This window comes from Heterocephalus glaber, unplaced genomic scaffold (assembly GCF_053883595.1).
Source record: "Heterocephalus glaber isolate CG9 unplaced genomic scaffold, H.glaber_assembly_v1.0 deba00001572, whole genome shotgun sequence".
Taxonomy (NCBI): Eukaryota; Metazoa; Chordata; class Mammalia; order Rodentia; family Bathyergidae; genus Heterocephalus; species Heterocephalus glaber.
The window spans coordinates 4,573,950-4,596,338 of NW_028258357.1; the positions used below are offsets into that span (position 1 = coordinate 4,573,950).

General features: G+C 39.0%; 1 protein-coding gene across 3 annotated transcripts in view; it reads left to right on the top strand.

The window, feature by feature from the left end:
- Positions 1–22,389, top strand: part of LOC101723938 (ALX homeobox protein 1) — a 247,726-nt gene that overhangs the window by 206,145 nt on the left and 19,192 nt on the right. Inside the window, exon 1 of one of the 3 annotated variants that reach the window (XM_004867533.4) lies at positions 19,912–20,396. The exons of the other annotated variants lie outside the window; for them this stretch is intronic. Coding sequence (XP_004867590.1) covers positions 20,171–20,396 — 226 coding nt within the window. The 5' untranslated portion in view covers positions 19,912–20,170. Of the gene's footprint in view, positions 1–19,911; positions 20,397–22,389 lie in introns of those variants that run through there. 3 annotated transcript variants of the gene reach the window in all.

Here is a 22,389-nt window from a genome sequence, read left to right on the forward strand (position 1 = left end):
TGCAGAAACACTGTTAAAAATCAGAGTTTGATCTTTAAAAACACCTGTGTTTTAATGCTGTACAATCTATTAAATATTAAAATTATTTGGAAGTAGATGAAATTATCTATAAATATCCCTGTACTGTTTTCAGAATGTTCTACTTTCCTTATGTGTAATTTGTCATCTTCAGTAAAAAGCTCAAAGTCTTTGTAAATAGGGAAGGGTGGAGGGGTTGAAGGGAGGGCAGGGGAATGGGGAAAAAATAAGAACCAAGATAAGTTATATAAAGGTACAAATTCCAAATAATGAATGTCAGCATATTGTATACCTAAAATGTACCAGTAAAATTAATGAATTATTTTTAAGAATAAAATTCTTAAATAACACCTTTTCACGCTAAGATAGTTTCATCAAAATATTATTCAGCAAAGAGTTATATTATTGAATTGTTTTAAGGTACATACCTATTTCTACTTATTACCTTAAATAATGCTTGCAAGGAAATCCTCTATTAGAACAAAACATTTGTGTTAGCCATTTGTGAAAATCTGCTTTTTTTAAATCAGTTTATTTTTTCAGCTTAAATAAATATATTTGAAATATAAAGATGTCCCGATTGCTCCATCTCTCAGAACCCTCCTCTCCTGCATCCCACCCAACACAAAATCCCCCACCCCAGCATCCTTAGGACTGTGTTCATATAAATGGGTACTTGCTGTCCAGGAAATAGTGTATTCATCAAACAATTTTAACTACTGGGAGGAGATGAGGGTTTGCTTTTTAAAAGTACCAAAGTACATTCCATTCTGTTATTTGGTTTTTTTAAAAGGGATTTCCAGTAAATAGAAAGTAGAAGGGAAGGGACTATAAGCTTTAAGAGAGTATCCTTACTGCTTTTTAGATCAGTAGTTTATCATCAAGGAAATGCTTCTTGCCCAATCATATTTCTGTTGTTTGGAAGAGTTCTTGCAATTTTGTAGTTTCCCTGCCTGGCTTACAGAGAGTAGCTCAATGCAGGATAAATCTGGCCCATACGTGGAAATCAACTTCAGCTGTCATTTCTCTTAGCTGCCACTCTCTCTGAGATTACATTCGGGGTTGCCAATAGTGAAGGTTTCTAAACTACTGAGCTACATTCTGTCTCCAACTCAGTTGCAGACTTGAGCAGTGGCCTCTTTGTGTGTCCCCTAAGCCCTTTCCTAAAAACAATAGCTAGTAACTTCTTTCTGTACTTTTCAGTAACAGTCTCTTTCTAGGATAAAGACAAAATATATTCCCATTAAAATTTTTCATTAAATCCTTTCATTTTTCTGATCATAGTTTGAAGACTAAAAACCAAAATGCATATACAGTTTTTAAAAGAGATTTTAAATATAAAAGGAACTTTCATGATGTTCACCGTCATGTACCAAATTTACAATTATAGACCATTTTCCACAAATGGCCTAATGTTTAACTATTATATTTGGGTGTATAGTTTTAAGTATTTAAACTTTTAGTTGAAAAAGTATTAACCTTCAATTTTTTTCTTCTCTAAACCTATTTAAATAAAACACAAAAGCATCGTAATGGAGAGTCATGTGGTTTGAACCTTTGCCTCAAGCTAGTTCAGTGGAAGCCCTGGAATGTCTCACTCTGCAGCTTTTCAAACCCTTTCCCAGCAGATATAGCTCTGTGTGCCCCCTTAATCCCTGGGAGATTTAAAGCAGATGATCATAATTCTTAAATATTATCTTGATATGGCATCTCAGTATCTTGCTGAATCCATAATATGTCTAACCCATAGCCCACTTTGACAACTACTATTTGTTATAAAGCTTTAACCATTTTTGTTTTTTCTACGGGTAATTTCTGACTTGTCAGGTGTGAACAGTAATTTCATCCATTTTAGAGCACCTGTGCACAAAGTACCTTCACATCTTACTACCACTGGAATATAATCAGAAAATCAATCTTCACAACAACCCTCTAATGCATATATTATTCCCTTGGACTATAAAGCTAAGGTTCTGAAAGACTGTGAAACCTGTGTTTTCTGCAGTCAGACCAGATCCCATGGATCTCCTTAGATTGTTGATTTAATGAAGCTTCCAACTTACCAAGAATTCTTTTTTCTGGAGAAAACCTTCATTCAATAATTTATAGGATTCCTTTAAGAGAAATTTTAATACATGCTTTATTCATAGAAATATAAACAATTATAAATTTTAAACTACTGAAATTAAAACATCTATTTCCATATATAAATATTTCATTATTTCATAGTCTTGAGATAAAGACGTGAATCTGTGGATAGAAAGAAGCAGTTGCATCTTTTTAATTTTTTAAGGCAGTTTCTTTTATTTAACCTGAACACAGTTTATGCCAATCTTTGATTATGTTACATTGCAAACAAAAATAAACTCAACAAAGATAGTTTTGTGAAACTAGATGATCATAGAGTTTTTGAATGTATGTTGTTGAGTATATTTCTTACTCTAAAATATAATTTTTCATGGATCATGTTAAGTGAAAGTGTACATTTAATATCATTGTCTAGGTTGGTCAATTAAGGGAATACCTATGATAACAAATACAAGATCTCCTAAAAAAGAACGTATATCATTCCGTGACAATCCTCTACAGCTCAGTGGTGGATGGGGAAGTGGCAGAAAGAAGGCAAAAAATTCCAACTAGTCCTGCAAACTTCAGCATTCAAAACATATGGCAAACGGTTTATTTAAAAGAAGTCTGTGGATATCTGGTCATGTTACCAATTGGATACAAGGTTTTAGAGTACTGTATTTAATTTATTTTATTATACATATTTCTCAATTTTGTTTTTCTGGTGCAGTTATCTTATTTCCCATCTATAAAACAAAGTTTGCAATTCTTCCTGTTTTCATGTGGAATGGCCGCCAGAAAACTCGTTCTTGAAATATTGCATTGGAATTTGTATATGCAGTTTCTTCTTTTGCTTACATTTTTATGATGTATTATTCAAGATGGCTTTTGTTACCGCTTTTACTTTTTAATACCATATATATCTACAAGAGACTATAACTATTTTATTGGTATTATTTAATGTAGTATTAATAATCAAATAATTAATATATTAATAACCTTGAATCAACCAGATTATTATAAATGGGCATTTAAAAAATGAATTAATGGATAAGGTGATTCAAAATATACAACAAAACTGGGCTCTTTTTAAAATTTTAAGCTATCTTAGTGAATTATAGAAAAGTGAATAGTTTATGTCAAAATAAAATGTAAATTTAAATAATTATTTATGTAATAAATATTTCCATGTAAGTTTCACTCAGGCATTGTCTATTATTCTTGCAAATTATAATATGGAATGTTAATTCTGGTTCATTAACATTATTCTACTCTCTGAAAATATACTATCATTTGTTGGGGTTTTTTGGGGGGGGGGTATCGGGGATTGAACTCAGGACCTTGTGCTTGCAAGGCAAGTGGCAGCACCATTGAGCTAATCCCCAGATCTCATTTGTTCTTTGTTAAGTTGCCTTCAAGTTACTATTTTAAAATATACTCAAAGCTAAAATTTATGATTATGTAATATTTTTGCAAATCACAAACCACTTTCTGTAAAATCTTAACTATTTTGAAGTTAATTTTCTGTTCTATCTTCTCAAACACAATTTACAAATTGATGCACTTAACAGTGCTTAGAGGATCTACTAGTCCCCCATGTCTGGAACTTTTCTCCCAAAGCTAAATTCATAGTTCTCCAGTGACTTTCTATACCTGTGTTTCTATGTAACAGGATCCAGTGAACCTTAGATTTTCCTTTTGCATTTCCTACTTTTTAATGAAATATTTCAACTAAAGACGATTAAATAGATTTAGAGATGCATTTATTTAGTGTTCCCCATCAGCGTTTGGAGTCCAGTTGCATTTCAAGCCTGCAAATCTCTCTTAACTTGATAGAGAAATGTTAATGAGCGTTGGGCAGTCAGTCTATAAAAACGTAGATTCATACATTGCAGCTTACAAATTGAGCTCCATGTGGACTTGTTTTGTGAACATGCTGTTATGTCATCCTTTCACTAATAGCGCTCACAAATCAACAGTGTGATGATGGATAATATTTTATTTCAGCTTACTGTCAACACATCAGGAGAAAACCACATTAAAGTTGATTTTGATAGGGTTTTATGGTTCATATACTCAAATCAATGAAATGGAAAGGCTAGTATTAGAAGTGAGATGCTTATGATTAAATGGTTATAGGATCTAAAAATAATTTGTAGTTTTCCTGTTCAGTAATTTATGGAATTGTTTCATAATATTAATTGTGAATGAAACGATTGGTGCTGATGCTCCTAAATTTGTAGGTGACGATTGATATAAATGTCAATAAAGTTGTTTCCTAAATATGGTTGTAAATTGTAGTGTTGTTTATTGTGTTCAGCCTTAAAATGCTGTTTAAAAAATCTTTCCAAGCTCAAACCTATCATCTTGCAGTCCTAGTTTATAACAATAAAAAAGTAAACTGAAATTTTAAAAATTTAATAAAACATAAAAGAATCTGAACCAGTAAATATTGTTCTTCCAATTTCTTACAGGAGACGTTTCAGTAAACACTGGTCTTTAAGATTCAGACAGATAAAGATAGGACCCTATCTTGTCATTTAGTTAACATTAGATTTTATATTAACTATGTTGGAAATAGGCAATGGTGCCATTCAAATTCAGGGTCTAAAGTAACTTTCTGTCCTGTCCTGTTCCTGTGTTCTACCTCCAGCCCCTTTCCAACTCAATTCTCACCTTCCTATCTGGCCCCGCCCCACGCTATAGCAAAGAATTACTGCCAGTCACTTTTAGTAAGAGTGGTAAAATGAATCACTAACCACAGAAAACCTAGGAGACATGTTGGGTGGAGTGTTTAGGAGTTTGGAATGTTTTGATATGAGAGTTCACTACATTGTTTTATGGAGAGATACTGGTTTCTTACTGTGTTCAGAAGTTAGTTGGAGATACATCTCTCAAATTTGAAAGAAGAAAATGCAGACTTATGTAACAAAAGGCAAAGCGTTTTTATAGGCATTGTTATTTTGCCTCAGTTAGATGCAAAAGAGATAATATACCAACATTCCTGGAAGTTAGTTTTGAGCTTTTAATTTTAAGAAAGGAAGGAAGAGTGTGTTTTAGTTAGAAAGAATATGTTGGAAGGTACAGACAGGGATTAAAATGTTTTAGAAAAGTATATTATACATGAACAATAAGCAGTATTTAAAGAGATCTTTACTTTTAAGTCTCCATATTATTGTAATAAGCTTTGGTTCTTATATTTTTACTATGCTATCTGCTTATTAAATTGGTCATTTCTATGATTTTTCTCTTAGTTTACACAAATTGTCTCTAGTTTTTCTCATATCTTGGATAGCATTAATATAAAGTTCAGACATTGAGGGTAAATTTGAATAATATTTTACTAGTAGTGAAATATAACCAATATAACTGCAATAAGTTTTTTGAAAAAGAGTACTTTAAAAAAATTAAAAATCATTTGTCACTCACAGAGATAAATTAATAAAGTCTTCCTTTATTATTATATTTCTGTTAATCATATTTCCTATGTAGTGGAGTTTCCAACATATTTAAAGACTAGAATATTCATCATATGGATTTATTTTCATAACCATACTGAGCAGAAAGTGAGTTATCTAATGAATATACTTTAATTTAGAGGAAGAAACCCTTTTAAAATTCTATGAAATAGTAATTGTCAAGGTTAATTTCCAAGTAATAACTAATATGAAATGATTGTTTCAGTGTTTGATGAAATCAATTATCTACCATGATACTTTTGTTTACCTACATGGAGTGGTTTCTGTCATAAAATATGATGAGATTCAGAGAAAGGCCCTTTCCAAGCTGATAAAGAACTATAATCTACATCTGTGTTGTCTAATACATTAGCCATTAGGCCAACCTGGTAAAAGAATACATTAAAAATGGTTAATCTCAGTTAAGATACAACAAATGTGTCAAAGGAACATCAGATTTCAAGGATTTAATGTGAAAAAGAATATAAAGTTAATCTATAATTTTATGTTGATAGTGTTAAAATAGCGTTTTAATTTTTAAAATGTGAGTACTAGAAAGTTTCAAATTACAGATATAGTTGCTACTGTATTTCTATTGGGTACCACTAATACAGAGGAAGTTTTGCAAGGTGACTTAGGTAGGGTTTTTGTGCAGAAAACAATTGGCACAATAATAGGAAAGATAGGTACTACAAAAGCTAGTGCACAAAAATTCTAGTTTATTAGAAAAGGGAACTTTGATTCTGCTAAACTTAGTAATATGAAACAAAAAGGGAAGCCAACTGTGTTGTGGTTTTAGACTTTGAGATATCATAATGGAATTTAACTCTGACATAATTGAATCTATCTCCATTTTCTGTATCTTTATTTTTATTTGGTTTTAATCAGAGTCCATTATAAAGTCAAGTTAAAATCTTTTGTTACAGATGGTAAAAATGGAATTAGCACCCACATTGTAGTCTATGTCATATCAAGTTTTGCATATACACAGTTGTTAGATTTTTCAAATAATGTGATTTGGGTTGTGATAGAAATGGGTTCTTATAATGGGAGCCATATTATATTTGGCATGCTATTCTGTCATAAATCCAGTTTTAATCTAAGATAGTACATGAATAGTAATGAGTTGCATAAGTGAATACAAAACATTTGGATGATCTAGTGTACTTATGACTTCTAAAAAAAGCTATGATCACACTTACATTGTGTGGTAACTCCCAACAACGATTCACCCTTCCCTTCCAAGTATGCATTTCATTTACTAGTCCCAGAAGCTAGAATTTTACCCAAATCAAAAAATATAGTAAAACTTTTCTTGTGACTTCCCATGTCTAACTCATATCCTTGGCACCATTTGAGGATAAAAGAGCAAATACCTTTCCGAGAGCTTTCTCTAGTAGATCTGAAATGACTGACCACCTCTATGAATACTCATGGGGTCTAATGAGAGCTCAGCAGGGAACTGTTCATGAAACATGAAAAAGAAGCACACCTGGTAATGTCTGCTATGCATTGGGAAGTTAGAGTGAGCAAGAGCTTCTCTACTACTTATAGTCGTCATTGCTTTAGGCCAGTAACTAGCCCGGGTGCTATTGAAAGATTCTCCCCATGAAGCTTGTCAGAAAAGAAAACCAATTCAATTAATAATACAACAGAAAAAGCTCCCCTTGTACTTCATGTCTTATATTTACCATTACTGAGAGAATAGGGTCTGCATAGCATTTTTACATTTTAGGAAGTGTTATTAGAACTACTTTTTCATTGTGAGAACAAAGATGAGAAATCACTTTCAAGTCCGTGATTTCCTTGTGCAGGCTTTACTCATATGCTGGTGGTGAACAGGTGAGTCAATGTACAGTTTTTAAATAAATGAATATGTCATTGGAGTTACACTGAAAAATAATTTTTTTCTGAAAAGGCTCTAATACTTTCATACTTCTTTTTGATCCTCATAGAATTGGTCTAGATCAGCACTGTAAAAGATAAATATACTGTAAGCCACATATTCTAAAGTTTCTAGTAGCCACCCTAAAACTGTAAAAAGAAATTAGTAAAATGAACTTAATAATATGTTTTTAACTAAGTATATCCAAAATGTAAGTTGTCCTGATCCCAGACCCAGATAACAAAATCAGATGTTCAAGTCCCTTAAATCAGCCCTGTGTATCTGCAAGTTCCACCATACATGAGTATGGTGGGGAGGGAAGGGAGAGTATTCTTTTATCACAGAGAATTGTGAGGGCATTGTATTAAGGGAAAAAAAATTCAGCTATATTATCCATTAATTTACATTTCTTGGAGAAAATAAAAAGGGCATAAAAACAATGTGATTTTGGATTATTGTCATTTATAAATGTATAGTTATTAAAAATATCTAATACATATATTCCAAATCAAATAATTGAATGTTAACTTTAAACTTTGATACAGATTAAAGGTTTCTCTCAAAGTTATTGAATCCAAGATTTCTCTCCCAAAGTTCATATATCAACAGAAAATTAGAAGGAGATGTAGTAAACTGGATCTGTTTCTCATCTTGCCATCATTCAGATTTGGTCTAACCATGTATTTTCTGTGAACTTCAAAATGAAACCAATGTTTAGAATAACTCCCTATGATACATAGAACAAAGTAAGAACTCAGCCCAGCAGTTTTATTCTGGTAAGTACATATTTTGGTATGAACATATGGAAAAAAGTGAAAAGAACATGATTTTTGTAATCTGACTGTCCTGTGCCATAATCCTCACTTTGATGAGTCATTTTGAATAAGTGACAAATCTCTCTGAGCCTGTTTTGTTACCATAAAATTAAGATTATAATATATAATTCACAGGATGCTATGAGGTCAAATGACAAAGTATATGAGAAACCCCAGGCTCAGTATCTTGGGTATGTATCATAACACTCAATAAATAGTGACTTGACGCAGTAAACCTTTCCAGACCATCTTCTAAAGTTAAACCAAAATTTCTCTATGCAGATTAAACTTGGATCAATTCTGCATATCTTATTTAGGAAATATTTCCATGAAATTATGTAAAAATATTTTTAGACATCTTTAAGAATTGACTTCTCTGGATTTACCTTGAAATGGTAATAGAATTCATTGTTTCAAATATATGCATCTTGAACTTCCACCATTAAAAGTGTATAGAATACTTTGGAAATTTAAAGGGTATATATTTGTAGTAGCATATGTTTTTGCTGTTGTTGTTTTGTTTCCAGTACTGGAAAATTAAAGGGTATATATTTGTAGTAGCATATGTTTTTGCTGTTGTTGTTTTGTTTCCAGTACTGGGAATTGAACTCAGGACCTTGTGCTTTCGAGGCAGGTGTGGCACTACTGACCAAATTCCAGCCCAGTAGCATTTTAATTTTTTTTTTTTACAGGGGCAAGTAAAAGATATACCTGTAGAAGTTTTCAGGTGGAAATAGCTCTAGAGTTCTGTAGGTAATAAACAAGACTTTAAAATAGACCCATAAATGTTTCCACTACTGAAGTCCCAAAGAGTATACCAGGTAACTGACTAGATGGCTCATATGCCCTGCTTTTTAGCCCTTCCCCTTCTAAAGGAAATACTGCCTTACTTCTCTAAGCAGAAAAAGAAAACAATATCTGTCCCTTGGTTTGATTTCTTTCTTATCCTTCATTCAAAATTAAAATTTTTCAGCTGTATTTTCTATTAAAAACAGAAACCTTTTTGATCATTTTATACACCAATATTTTAAAGTGAGTATTAACTCAGACCCAAGAATTAACATTATAAGAAACTTTTGTTTTAATATATTGAGGTAATATATTTGGAGAAAGTTTAGTTTTAAAGGGGAATAGACAGAGAATCTTGAAGGATGAATTGATAGGAAGAAAGAATTTAGGGCAAATGAGAAAGCTGGAATAAATTCTTGGAGACAGGTTACAGTGACTGCCCAGGGATTGGAGACTAGAAGAACAAAGAGATGAGATTTTGGGACAGAAGGAGAGAATTGTGAGAGGGATAGGAAGTTAATGGGAAATGTGACTGGGAAGTAGAAATGAATAAAGTACTCTGGGAGCCACCTAGCCTGTACCTTGATTTGTGTGGCCTGTAAGTGGAAAACTGCTATGTGATGGTTTTCAAAAATAGGAAGGCAATCAATAGTACTTCTCAGATAATATTATTATCAATAATTATAGGTATAATTTTGAAATAAATGTAGACATGATTAGTCTAAAATATTGATTGTATTCAAATCTGAAATTATAATGATAATGTTACAATGAAGTCCCCACTTAATGGGTACACAGATTGGTTTATTTATACTTCAGTGGGTAAAACTTGAATGAGCTACAGACCCATTAACTTTTCAGAGTCTGTTGAGAGTTGGTTTCATATTTGCTGATGCTTCTTAAATCTGAGTGATACTGCTCCAAGGGTAGACATTGGCAGAACCACTGCAAATATTTTCTTTCAGGGATATTGATATAGACAGCGATTTCCAGACAAGCTGCTCTACCCCAGGGAATGGGTTCCCTGAGGCCTTCTGAACCATTATATTGAGTCCTCCAAGTTAAGTAATTGGTGGAAGAAGTTAGAGTTTCTATTACTTACAAGAATTGGAAAGCCTGTCTTTGTCTCCCTGCACTGCTATTACAGAATAGCATAGACTGAGCAGCTTAGCCAGGAAAACATTTCTGAGTTGTGGAGGGTAGAATTCTGAGAATTAGGACATCATTGTAGTAGGGTTTTTGGTTAGGGACATCTTCTTTGTTTACAGACTTCCATTTTCTTGTGTCCACAGACAAGGTGGGGAGATTTCTCCTATGACTTCACCACCAATCAGGGACATTAATCCCATAATGGAAGTCCTACTGTCCTGGCTAATCTAACGCTAAATTCCACTCAAAAGACCCCACCTCCAAACATCATGTTGGAATTAGAGTTTCTTCAACACATGAATTTTTGAGGAAAGGGCTCATTTAGTCTAAAAGGAATCTTAAATCCACATATTTTAAGTGACAAGAACTGTATTTCCAATAGTTTTTTAATACATGGTTTTGCAATGATAACATTTTAATAGGAGAACCTAGGTCCTTAAAAGGTAACTATATTTGTTTTAGGTTATACAGATAGTTAATGGCAGGGCTGAGGGTAGGACCCCAGGTTTTTGAGTCACAAAAATCTTGAAAAATTTGTTAGAGGTACCATAATATCTTTATTCAGAATCTAACTGGATAGCAGTTAGGGATAAACACATTTATCTTAAAATTCATACACACATTAGGCTCTAACATCCTCATGGAGATTTGTTTCTTATATGTGATCCTTATTATTTCTCTTTCTTTCATCTCTTAATAATAATTGAATATTTCATTTGCTCAATTTAATTTACTGTGTTTTAAAGTTACTTTTTGTTTCATAATGCCATTAATTCATTTTTCCTATATTCAAAATCCATATTAAATGCTTTCACATTCTGAGTTTTAAAAATCATAATAATAAACATACATTTTATGACCGGCACAGTCTTCAATGAATGACATACATTAATTCTCACCTCTTGAGCTAAGTACCTAGTTCCTGTTTCACAGAAGAGGATGATGAATCATACAGTGATTACCTTTCCTGTCATCCCACAGCCAACAGGTGGTAGAACTAGACCCAAACTCAGGAAGCCTAATCTACTCTATATGTTATTGCATATTTAACATTATAGATTAAATAACTATTGCATACGTGTAGACTATGATAAAGTTACATGTCTTAGCCAAACTTCATGTCAAAAAGAAATACAAAACAAATTATATAATAAAAATCCAAGGAGTTCAGAATGACAGAATAGTTACTTATCAGAAGACACTAGCTTTTTAAACTGTAGTCTCCTTTCTTCTTAGAGAAACTTAATACTAATTTGAAAAATAATAGTACTGTAATTTTCTTGTGAAGGAAACTTCAGAGATACGAGCTATTTTAAGCACTACGGATATCATTTGATTTGAAAGATGACCCATGTTTACCTCGGTAACATCTCTTGTCCAGTTGTATGCAGTTCTGACAATGAGCCCACTTTAGTCACAGGAAGAATTCATTGTTAATAACTTTGCCTTACGTATGACAAATCTGTTTTCGGACTCAAGCCAATCCATCTATTTCTACCACTGAGGCTAAAATGATTTCATCATTTTTATGTCTGAGCTGAAATTCACTAACACCTTTAACCATTCTTTTTATGACAGACTTCCCATTTTTAAAAAACTCAGACACTATACATTAGCATAGCTCAAAATTTTACTTTTTCTTTGTAAAAGTAGTTTCTGGAGCACTTCTGAGTTCTCAAGATTTTTGTATAATGTAGTTTATAGTAAAACTATAGTTTACTGTTTGCTATAAACTACAGTTTATAGATTTGATTTTTCTTGATGGAAGAGAGCTTCACTTCTGTTATTTTTTTTTCATTTTCTTCACAACTAAATCAGGCAGTAGACTCAAAATATCTTCAGATCTTTATGTTTTGGACCCCAAGAGCTTGTTTTCTCTTTCCTAGATATTTTTAGCCTCAATTTGCAACTTTGTGTTTGTCCCCAATTGATTTAATTTCATCATTTTAATATTTCCAAAGATATTTGCATCCAAATGTGTATTGTATTCTGAAGCTTTAACTGGTTCTCCTAAGAATGAAGGATTTGCAAAACCTAGTAATACCTGTATTTGAGCTGCGGGTGAAAATATTGAATGGAACAAATGTTCATCTTTATGGATAATATCCAAGGGAAAATTTTTAAATGATTTATAGGATTCCACAGTGTTTACTTCTGGAGCTAAAATGTTGCATGAGGTACCACAGAGATACCCTTACGTTTTAATATGGCTTGCTTCAACTGTGTTCCGGCTGTCAGAGATACCCGAGGAAGCTCATATACTTTAATAGAGACATTGCTCACAGACATACTTCATTTCATAAACATATAAATTACCTTAATAATACATTTTGCCAAGATTTACATTTCTTATTAAACAAAAGACAGTATTCAAAGTTTTATTAACATTAGAAAGAATGGAAGATTAAAGGGCATTCTGATTCAAAACAGAATAATGAGTTACTCAGATTTTGCTTAATTCAATTCAATTATTGAGCAATTCCCAATGGAGAGGAAAAAAATAACTGTATACCTCTCTCCCCATAAGGCAGCACATAAGAGTCAAATTCGGTGTAAGTAAAGAATCTCAAGAACTTCTAGCAAAGATGCACTTTATTGGAGCTATTTAGATTCTATATAAATAACTGCATCAGTGAGATTTTCTCCAAGACAAATTCCTTTTTACAATTAAAATCCTCAAGAACTTAGCTTATTATATTTCTTTTGGTATTGCACAAGTATTTGAAATCTCCCAAAGAAACTGAAAGAAATAAATTTTCTGAAGAACTTTTTGCTTTTTAAAAGTATCTTTTAAAAATCCTCTTAGTAAAATAATGTAAATATTGTAATTGCTTACTAAAGTTTAGCTTTATTAATAAAATGTGCATTCTTGAGGTTTTGTGATTTTAGAGAGCAACTGTGAAGGTTGGAAAGTTTTCAATTTTTCTTCCACTTTCTGACAAGGTCCGTTGGGGGCATCTGATGCTGAGAACTGAAAGATGACAGAGTCTGCTGAGGTCCCCGAGACTTTCTTTTTACTAGAAGTCCTCCGATGCGGACGCCGCGGGCGGCACTCTGCTAGAGGTCGTGCTGCAGCTTTACTTAATAAAATTTTTAAAAAGACATAGAAATTCAGTGAAGCTTAAGAAATTTTTCCTGTAGAGCAAGATTTTAGAAGAGACTGGACTGTGGCCTGGCATTTAACAATGATCGTTATCCACTTGAGAACATGTTGGGGTCAGGTTGAAAGCTGGCATTCCCAGTGGGGAGAAAGGCTCACTGCGTGACGAGGCCAGGTGGCTGAGGGAGCGCAAGATAGCTCACCAGCTACCCACTCGCGCGCGCTGGTGTGCACATGCGCACGCGCACCCCACGTTACTGTCAGGGAGTCCCACGAGTTCCACGTCTCCTGCCTTCCTCCTCTACTTCTGCAGTCGTTCGTGATAAGGATTGATGCTGACTGCCAACCTGTGAAACAAAAAGATCGCTGTCCCTACCACGGGACGGTTAGATGATCCCTTTGCCAACATCAATATTTGGATGGAAAGCTTAAAATACGTTGTTTTTCCAAGAGTTACACTTTAAACGGGGAGAAGCACCTCTCATGAAATATTAGCAGCAAATCGGTTAACCGCTAACTTCTCTCCGTATTCGAAGAGGCTCTTTTAAATGTCCATTAGAAGAGAAACTTCGTTCTCCGCGCTCAGGATAGAGACCCCTCCACGGCCGCACCCTCCCACGCAGTCTCCTCGGGTTGTGGGTCCCTCTGCCTCCGGCGCTGAGGTCAGGTCGGGCTGCTGCTGGAGACACGCGCACGTCTCAGGTGCCCGGCACTGCGGTGGGCGCAGCTGCCCCGGGCTGGCGGCGAGGAGGGGGGTCCTTCCCGGCGGTGCTCCCCGGTGGCCGTCACCCCAGCAAAGGGGCGCGGTGGCCTCGCGTCTCCCCGCAGCGGGCGAGTCCTGGAGAGGAAAGAGCTGGCGGGATCTCGGCTGCGGTGGTCGCAGAGCGAGAGAGCTCAGGTCTGGGATGCCGGTCCCTAGGAGGGGACCCCCAAGCTCGCTCCCCGCCCGCCAGTCACAGAGAGCTTTTTGTTCCGAAACGCTCCTTAGTGACATTTTGCAGGGTGAGACTCAAGTTGCGCGATTCACATCTAGAATCTCTCTTGCTGGAGGCGGGCAGAACGGGTTAGAAGGGACAGTGCAGTGCATATTAATCTGTGCCTTCCTGTATAAAATTATTTAATGATTTTCAGAATAAAAACTTTGTGCAATAATTGTGTTTATGACTTTCTTTTTTCTGTCGAATTTATAAGACTCCATCTAAAGAGGTCAAGCTATATTTCAGATAGATTTCATGCCTGCGATGCGATGGCCTTCTGGGCGCACCCCTGGGCCCCCAAGCCCTGTCCTCTTGCCCCCGTATTGGTGGGCGAAGGAAAGGCTCGGACCAGAGGAACTTATGTGGGAGAATCTATTACTCTCTTCTTGAAGTGGCCTTGGTTTTGTCTATTCACCGCAGTTACCCTGATCGGGTTTTCTTTTGTTTTGTTTTTAAATGACCATGGACTTTACACTCACAGTTATATAAGGTGAAACATCTGTCACTTCGCCTCAGTATCTATGCTGAGATTTTCTTTAAACGTCTTCCCTTGAAATGTGAAAACATTAGAAATGCCCTCACAATATCTACGGGAAAAGAAGCAGTTTTTTTTTTCAGACATATCTAGTAAATTAAAAGGAAAAATGTTTTCAACGTGTATAGACTCGACGTTTAAACAATTCACATATCAAGCATGCTATTGAAAAAATATTTTAGTTCAACAATAATATACCAATGAAATCAAAATTCGTGTGGAATACAGGTTAGTGTAAGTACGCACCATTTAATGGTGCGGGTGATAGAAGAAATCTTATGGTTTGTATCATATTCAGAACTTCCTAGAATAATGACAGAGAGCCATAGATAGGAATGAAAGTGCCTAGATTATTGAGATTTAATCTTGATATTTTATATTTGTGATAAAATACATTTTTAAATAAATGTGAACAATTCTATATTAAAGTAAATAATTGCATATACTAAATAAGTCAAACTATTTGCAAGTGAGACAGTCATGTGAGATTTTTACATTTAAATTGGATGCTATAGAAGAACCAAATGCCAAATTAATTTCCCTCTTAAGGAAAAGTCATGTGAAAAACTACCACATTATAAGGTTACAAGTCCAAATTTAAAAACAAACATAGATCAGAGAAACCAGTTTTTGAAGGTAAAAGTAATGCATAGAATGTGAGAGGTTTGATTGACAAGACACTTAAGAGCTTTACACAATCAATTAACATTCAGTAATTGTTTTTTAAAAGATAGATACTTCTCAAATGTGACAAGTATTCACATGTCATGGGCATGTTTTCTGGATATGGTGGCTTGATATACACATTTTAAGAAAATGTATAGCTTTTTACACACACACACGCACACATATATATGGAAACATTTTGAGATCCTTTGATGCAGCATGTATTTCTGCATGTATTATGTCTGCACAACTATGACAAGGTTGAACACGAAGCCTAGGAAGGAAAACAGCAGTGGAGCACACACAAACACGAGGCCATCTGGCTATCTGCCATGATGCATGACTTTCAATTATTTTACTACTTTTTCATGAGAATTTCCCTCCATTGGACGCTTTTTCCCTCCAGAGGGTTGCTTTTCTGCATTTGACATAGTTCACTTGACACAGCACACCTTTCCCCTAGCTTTACTTACAACAAGCCTCAAATTCTTATTGCAAAAATAAAGGGCCAAAACTCAAATTTTTGCAACCCCATCTTAACATTCCTATTATTATATAAATGTAATATTTTTAATAAGAAAGGAACTAGACTTTTCTACACATTGCTTCTACTACTGCTTTGATGTATGCACATAGAAATATTTTTCATTTCCCAAAATACATTTTGCACAGGGGAGAGGAACATTAAAGGCAGCATTTAGTCTGTAAGAGGTTTTTAAAATGCAACATGAGTCAAGCTGCATTTTACTTTCTAATGATGCACTATGTCCTGGGGAGGGGGAGTGTCAAACAGTCACTTCAATGGACTTTTCAAATAGTTTTAACTTACTATTTTAATTCTATGCTCCAAAAAGGGGAACTGAAATGTGTTAAAAGCCCCAAACCACTGTTGGAGGATGCTGAAACCTAACACAACAACTACCAACTGGTTGCAAGAATAAAGTTAAAGGCAACTTTAAATGGAAGCATCAGTCATCTTCACAAAATAGTCTGTTGGCATCTGTTGGCAGCAGAAGACTAAACTAGTTTACTCCAACCCATCTTTATCACTAGAGGAAAAAACAATTTTCAAAGAGGCTGAGACCTGAGGCAGCATTAGGTCACCCCTGTGCTTTCTTGGCTTTTCACATTCCTTCTTGACGCCCTCAGCAGGCTCTGTACCTCATTCCCTCCAAGAAGAACAAAGAAAAGTCAAAGGCTACAAAGAGCCCAGAGATCTGAAAGTGCTGGTTTCTAGGCTGTCCTAAATGTTTTTAGGCTTTTGGAAAAAATGACTGGCTCCCCACCTCTGTCCCTCTCCTACTGCCTCTTGAAGAGTCTCCTGTCTGTGCTGGTGGACATCCTGAAGTTTCATGTGTAAAGGAGTCAAATCAGTAAAGGAAGCACAGTGACTTGGCTTGGATAGAATTCTCAATGGACAAGAAAGAAGAAGGCTGAATCCTGGGTTTGATCCCAAGTTCTGAGTATGGAGAGATGGACAGTACTCTCAAAGGTGAAGCAGGCATGTAGAAGGAAGTAGGAAAGGGAAGCCTGGAGGGGACCAGACAAACTGCCCAGTTAAAACCCCAACCAGGACCTGACTTAATCCAGGGGCTCACTCTTACCCGCTGATCACTGCTCAGAACACTGCGGACTTGACTGGTCAGAATCTTGGAGCCCAGGAGGGTTGGGATGGGGCACTGGCCATAAGAAGCAGGTTTGAAAGGCCTGCTATGGAGTTAGGAGCAATGATGGATCTGAGTAGAGTAGCTCAAAGCATTTATCAAAGTGTCATGGTCAATTTTCAAGGTTATCCTTAAGACATCAGGCAGAAAAAGCCCAGGTAGACCTCAGGAAAGGTGAGCTGACACCCCCCGCCCCCGCCAGCCAATATGATTCCGTCTCCCTCCTTGTGACTTCCAGCAATCACTTAAGTACTATGGGTTTAATTAGTATTATTTTCAATTTAGTATTAATGCCCCAGTGGCTAGAGCTGTGTCACTACTATAAACTTATCTCGAACTCTCAAAATCCATTTAATGCAGCTCTTGGCAACCAAAGACCCAGCTTCTTGCCAAAAACTGCAGATTAAGCATTTGTTCTGGGAGTTTGCCATTAGCTGTTCCCTCTGTTACGGGCACATGTGGTTACATGTCACAAAACACAGGGAATTCCATGTAAGACATTTGCTTTTCCAGGAGGCTTCAGGGATATTAAGTAGGGTTGGTGATATCTTGCACCCCATCCCTCTAACCACTACCATCAAAGGGGAGTTTGGGTAATGGGGTGGAAACTAGCTTACTGTCCTTGGCTACCCTGTAGTTTCCTCTGTGAGTGGGACCTTTATTGGTATACAAGTCCTCTCCAGAGCTTGCATCATATGTCTTTCATTTAAGACACTGAATGTTTTGCAGGGAATTTAGGGCTCTTAAAACGCATATTTATAAACAAGCTGACAGAGCTCTAGGACCAAACTAAGTTTATAACTAGGAGTTCTTTGTATATTTCCTCAAGTCAGTAATAGGAATTCTTGCTGCTGCGAATTTTTTTTGGGGGGGGGCTATCAGAGGGCCATTCCTCATCTTTCCCCGCGTTTATTAGAGAGAGACTTTCAGAATACTTGAAGGTAAGATCAAAACAAAAAGAGATGGGAGATCATCAAAATCACCGACCCACCAGGGGTGAGTGCGGGACTAACTCAACACCGGCATTCGGACTTCCACAGGGGCTGCCGAGGAAGGCACCAGAAGTGTCCAAGAAGAATACAGCGGCTCCTCTCCTGAGTCTCACGGGCACACTCACACGCGCATCCTTGGCCATTTTCACTCCCTTGCCCCCAAACTGGGCCTCGCCAAGCTGAGGGTATCTGCAGTGCAGTTTCGGCTCCAAGAGCTGCCGGGCTTTCTCCTGGAGCGCAGCCCGTCCGCGCATTTGACCGCGCCCTCTTGAGCTCTGCGGATTCCTCGCTGATGCTAGCGGTACTGCTTCGGAGATAGACACTATTAACACAGCAGAGGGTCTTTAAACCCGGGGAGAGTGTCAGCTTGCCAGAGCCTGAGCGCACACGCCAAGGAGGGCCCGCTGAGAGAGACTGTGCCCTCCTCAGGAGAACTGTCTCAGTGAACAGGGCTGCTGGGCCCCGTCTGGCGGGATGTGGGGTTTTATGGCCCACCTCGCCTTCAGGGTAGGGCTCACTCGCAGCTCGGGGCGGGGGGGGGGGGGGCGCATCGCCTTGCGATTGCTCCTCCCAGGTTGCTGCCCGGTTATACCCGTGACGCGTGGGTCAGCGAAGACCCCCGAAGAGAAGGACACTCCAGCACGCATCCGAGGGCCTACCCGTGACGGGTTTGGCCTCACCGCCCCCACAATCAGGGTTGCTCGGTGTGCCCAAAGCCCTACTGTAATGGCCAGTCTGGTCTGGACCATTGAGACAGCCGCTGCGAGGGTCTGTGGCGAGTTAGGACCCACAGCGGAGACCTCTCTGGCCCACAACTCGGTAGGGTTTTTCATCAAATCGGCCAGTTTATGGAACCCACTGCAGAAGGCTGCTTTTTCTTGCCCAAGGCGCCTGGGGCTCCTCGCAAGCTGGGGTGGGGTCCAAAGCCACACAGAGAGGTTTTCGACTCCGCGGTGCTGGTCTCCGGGCCCTACGCCCGCTTCCGCTGGCTCAGCTCCCCGCGCGCACTTGGCGGGGTACCTCCACTGAGCCTCCTCAAAAGCATCTAGAGTCACATAAAAAGAGCGAGAGAAGGACTCGCTGAATGCCTCCCTCCACCTCACAAACCTGTTTGCGTTAGGAGCCTCCCTCGGGCCTGGACTTAGGGCTTTTTGGAGGCACTTCTTGAAACATTTTTGGTCTAGGGTAAAGTCGGGACCGAGCGCCGAGGTGGTAGGAAGTGGGGAAATCGGTGGGGATTAGCGTGGTGGAATGGTTTCAACGCCTCTTGCTCAGTTTCCCTTTCCACCCATCGCCCCGCAAGTCCCCACGCCGCCGCCTTGCACAGAAGTGGAGGCCACGGCCTCGAGGGGCGCGCGCTCGGAGGGGCGCGGAGCTGAGCAGCCGCCCCGTTAACAGTTCCAGGGGTCTCCGGCGTCTCGGGCTTCCGATTAATGTGGATCTTCCACGTAAACGATTTACGGATGAAATAAAGGCCCTTCTAGAGCAGTGCTTCCTTTCAAGTTCTCAGGATGCCTCTAAATCTTTCTGGTAGCGAGAGGCTGGCGTGGCGGCGGGGTGGAGACGGGGTGGGGGGCTCCCAGGAGGGCCCGGCGGCGGGGAGCGGAGGGGCAACTGCTTCGCCATCTCACCAGCTCTTCGAAATGCCAGTCCACTGCCGCGGCGACAGCGGTTCGGGGTGCCGGGCCTTGTCTGCTGGCATTGTCTGAAGCGGAACTGTCGGTCTACCCTAGGCCTGGACGCGCCCTGCGGGGGGAAAGGGGGCAGAGGGGGTGGGCTGGGCGGAGGGGCCCCGGGGTGGAGTTAGCAGCCCGCCTATTTTCATATTCATTAGACCTGGGAGGCTGCCGAGGAGCCCAGCTGAGTTTCAAGATATAAAAGCAACTTCGGGGGCCCCCTCTGCAGCCGGGACGCGTTAGAGGGTTCGGAGCAGGGCAGCTCCCGGCGTCCGGCACTCGCGCTCGCGTCCCCTGCGCTCCGCTCCGGCCCTCCCTCCGCCCTCCCCCGCGCGCCCGCCCCCGCGCGCCCAGAAGCGCGAGGCGGCCTCGCAGGGCTATGGAGTTTCTCAGCGAGAAGTTCGCCCTGAAGAGCCTGCCAAGTAAGAACACTGACTTTTACATGGGCGCCGGAGGCGCGTTGGAGCACGTTATGGAGACGCTGGACAATGAGTCCTTTTACAGCAAAGCGTCGGCCGGCAAATGCGTGCAGGCCTTCGGGCCCCTGCCCCGAGCCGAGCATCACGTGCGCCTGGAGAGGACCTCGCCCTGTCAGGACGGCAGCGGTGAGTCGCCAGCGCCCCGGCCCAGGCCGCAGCAGCCCGGGCTCCGAACTGAGGTGCAGGTCGGGTCCGCACGGGCGGGGAGGAGGCTGGAGGGGCGCGGTGGGAAGCCAGCTTTGGGGAGAAAGGAGGGACCCGGACCCAGGTCGCCTCGGCGGGATCCTCACTCCGAGACCGGGTAAGATCCGCGGCGAGGGCCGCGAGTCTCGGACCGGATCCCGGGCTAACCGCTCCGGGCGCTAAGTAGCCGGAGTCGAGGTAGCGCTGGGGTTCGGGGAGCCGAGCCCGCTGCTGGGGCGGGCGGGAGGAGCCGACCTGGAGCCGGCCGCTTAGAGGACGTCCCTACCGGGAGGGAAGCGAAGAAACCTCTGCGCTCGCTCCTTTAGGTGAAACAAAACAAAACAAAAACAAAGCAAAAACTTTTGTTCAAGGCGTGGCGGTATTTTTCATTGTGAAATTGTGAGCGCTGCTAGGGGCGATTTTGTGATTTCTGCTTTTGGGGGGGCTTTAAAATAAAGCACGTAAAATTTTGATAAACACCGATTTAAATAGCTTCGGGCGACGAGAAGAATCGCGGACACAGTTACTCACTCTAGGAATCTGCATTATCTAATTTTTTTGACCTCACAGTAAAGGTCACCCAAGCAGCTCTTTTCGGAATGCTTCTGGGTGAAGTCTTCCACTCTGAACGCCCGAGTATCTCAAAGTCAAAATGTTATCAAAACAAACCATCTATCTTTTCTATCTTGTAACTCGATACGGAGCTATTATTTCAGATCGCGACAGCTAAAAGACGTTTACAATTCCAAAAGGGCTTTTCCTTATCATTGTATATATTCCACAGTTAAGCCGTAAGGAGCGGGCTGCTCTAAAATAACAAACGAATTAAGTGTGAAATATTTACAACAAGCCTCCGCCCACAGTTTTAATGAAAGTTCAGAAATCTAGCAAGATGGTAGCTTGTAGGAGCTCATAATCTAAGTACTTTTTACACACACTTTAAGTAAACCTTTTATTTCACTTTATTCTTGTTGCAGGTTGCTTTTGACTTGTAGGGGTATAAAAACGAAGACGTAACGCTAGAGTAAACAATTAAATCTTTTCAGTTATTTGCTTAGAAAATCTCGAACAGTTACTCGGTAGAATGAACTTTTGGCTTTCTGGCTGTATCCAGATATCATGATGTGTATTTTTGGAACTCAGATACATAGGCAGTAAATTGTTGGATTTGACAGGACTTTCATGTTCTGTAATGTCCTGTGTTAACTACGAGATGGACTCAATTTTATGTTTTAATTGTCGGGAATCCAGATGAGGAAGGAAAGGGGTGATTATTGAATTTTATTCACTTTTAAACTCGTACGCACTATTAGGATGACTTTTAGCAGGGAGATGCTGAGTAAGACGAACACGTGCGGCCATCCTCCTAATTTAGGAAAGATCCTGTCTGTCTCCTGAAATGCCCTCAGCCCCTCGCGCTCCCCTCCCCCATCCCTAATTGCCGAAGTTCCCGTTTAACTCTGCCCGCTGAGACAAAACCGTATTGTTCATCAGCAGGGGCCCTTCTTTATATTTAATTTTACATCGTATCTTCCTTTGCATGAATGCTAGCAGGAATTTCAGTTGTATAGGTATTAAAGTCGAATGCATTTAACAGTTAAAGGTGTTGCTAAAATGGCAATAATTGCAAAACAAATACAAATGAGAAAAAAATCGAACGTTCATTGGAAATAATTGTTGTGGATGGTTGACTTTTCTTTCTACTAGCAAATGCCTCCCATTTCACTGTGTGCATTCGGAGTATTTGTGTACGTGGCATTATGTGATATATTTTTGTTTTATATCATGTTGCAAACATGCAATCAAATCTGGAGGAAATTACTGAAATTAAAACACCTCTCAACTGAGGAACAGATGCCATCCTGTGTAATGTTTTAATTTCTCTGTGTTCCGAAAGGAAACGATACAATTTTCTGTCCTAAAACCTAGTTCACGA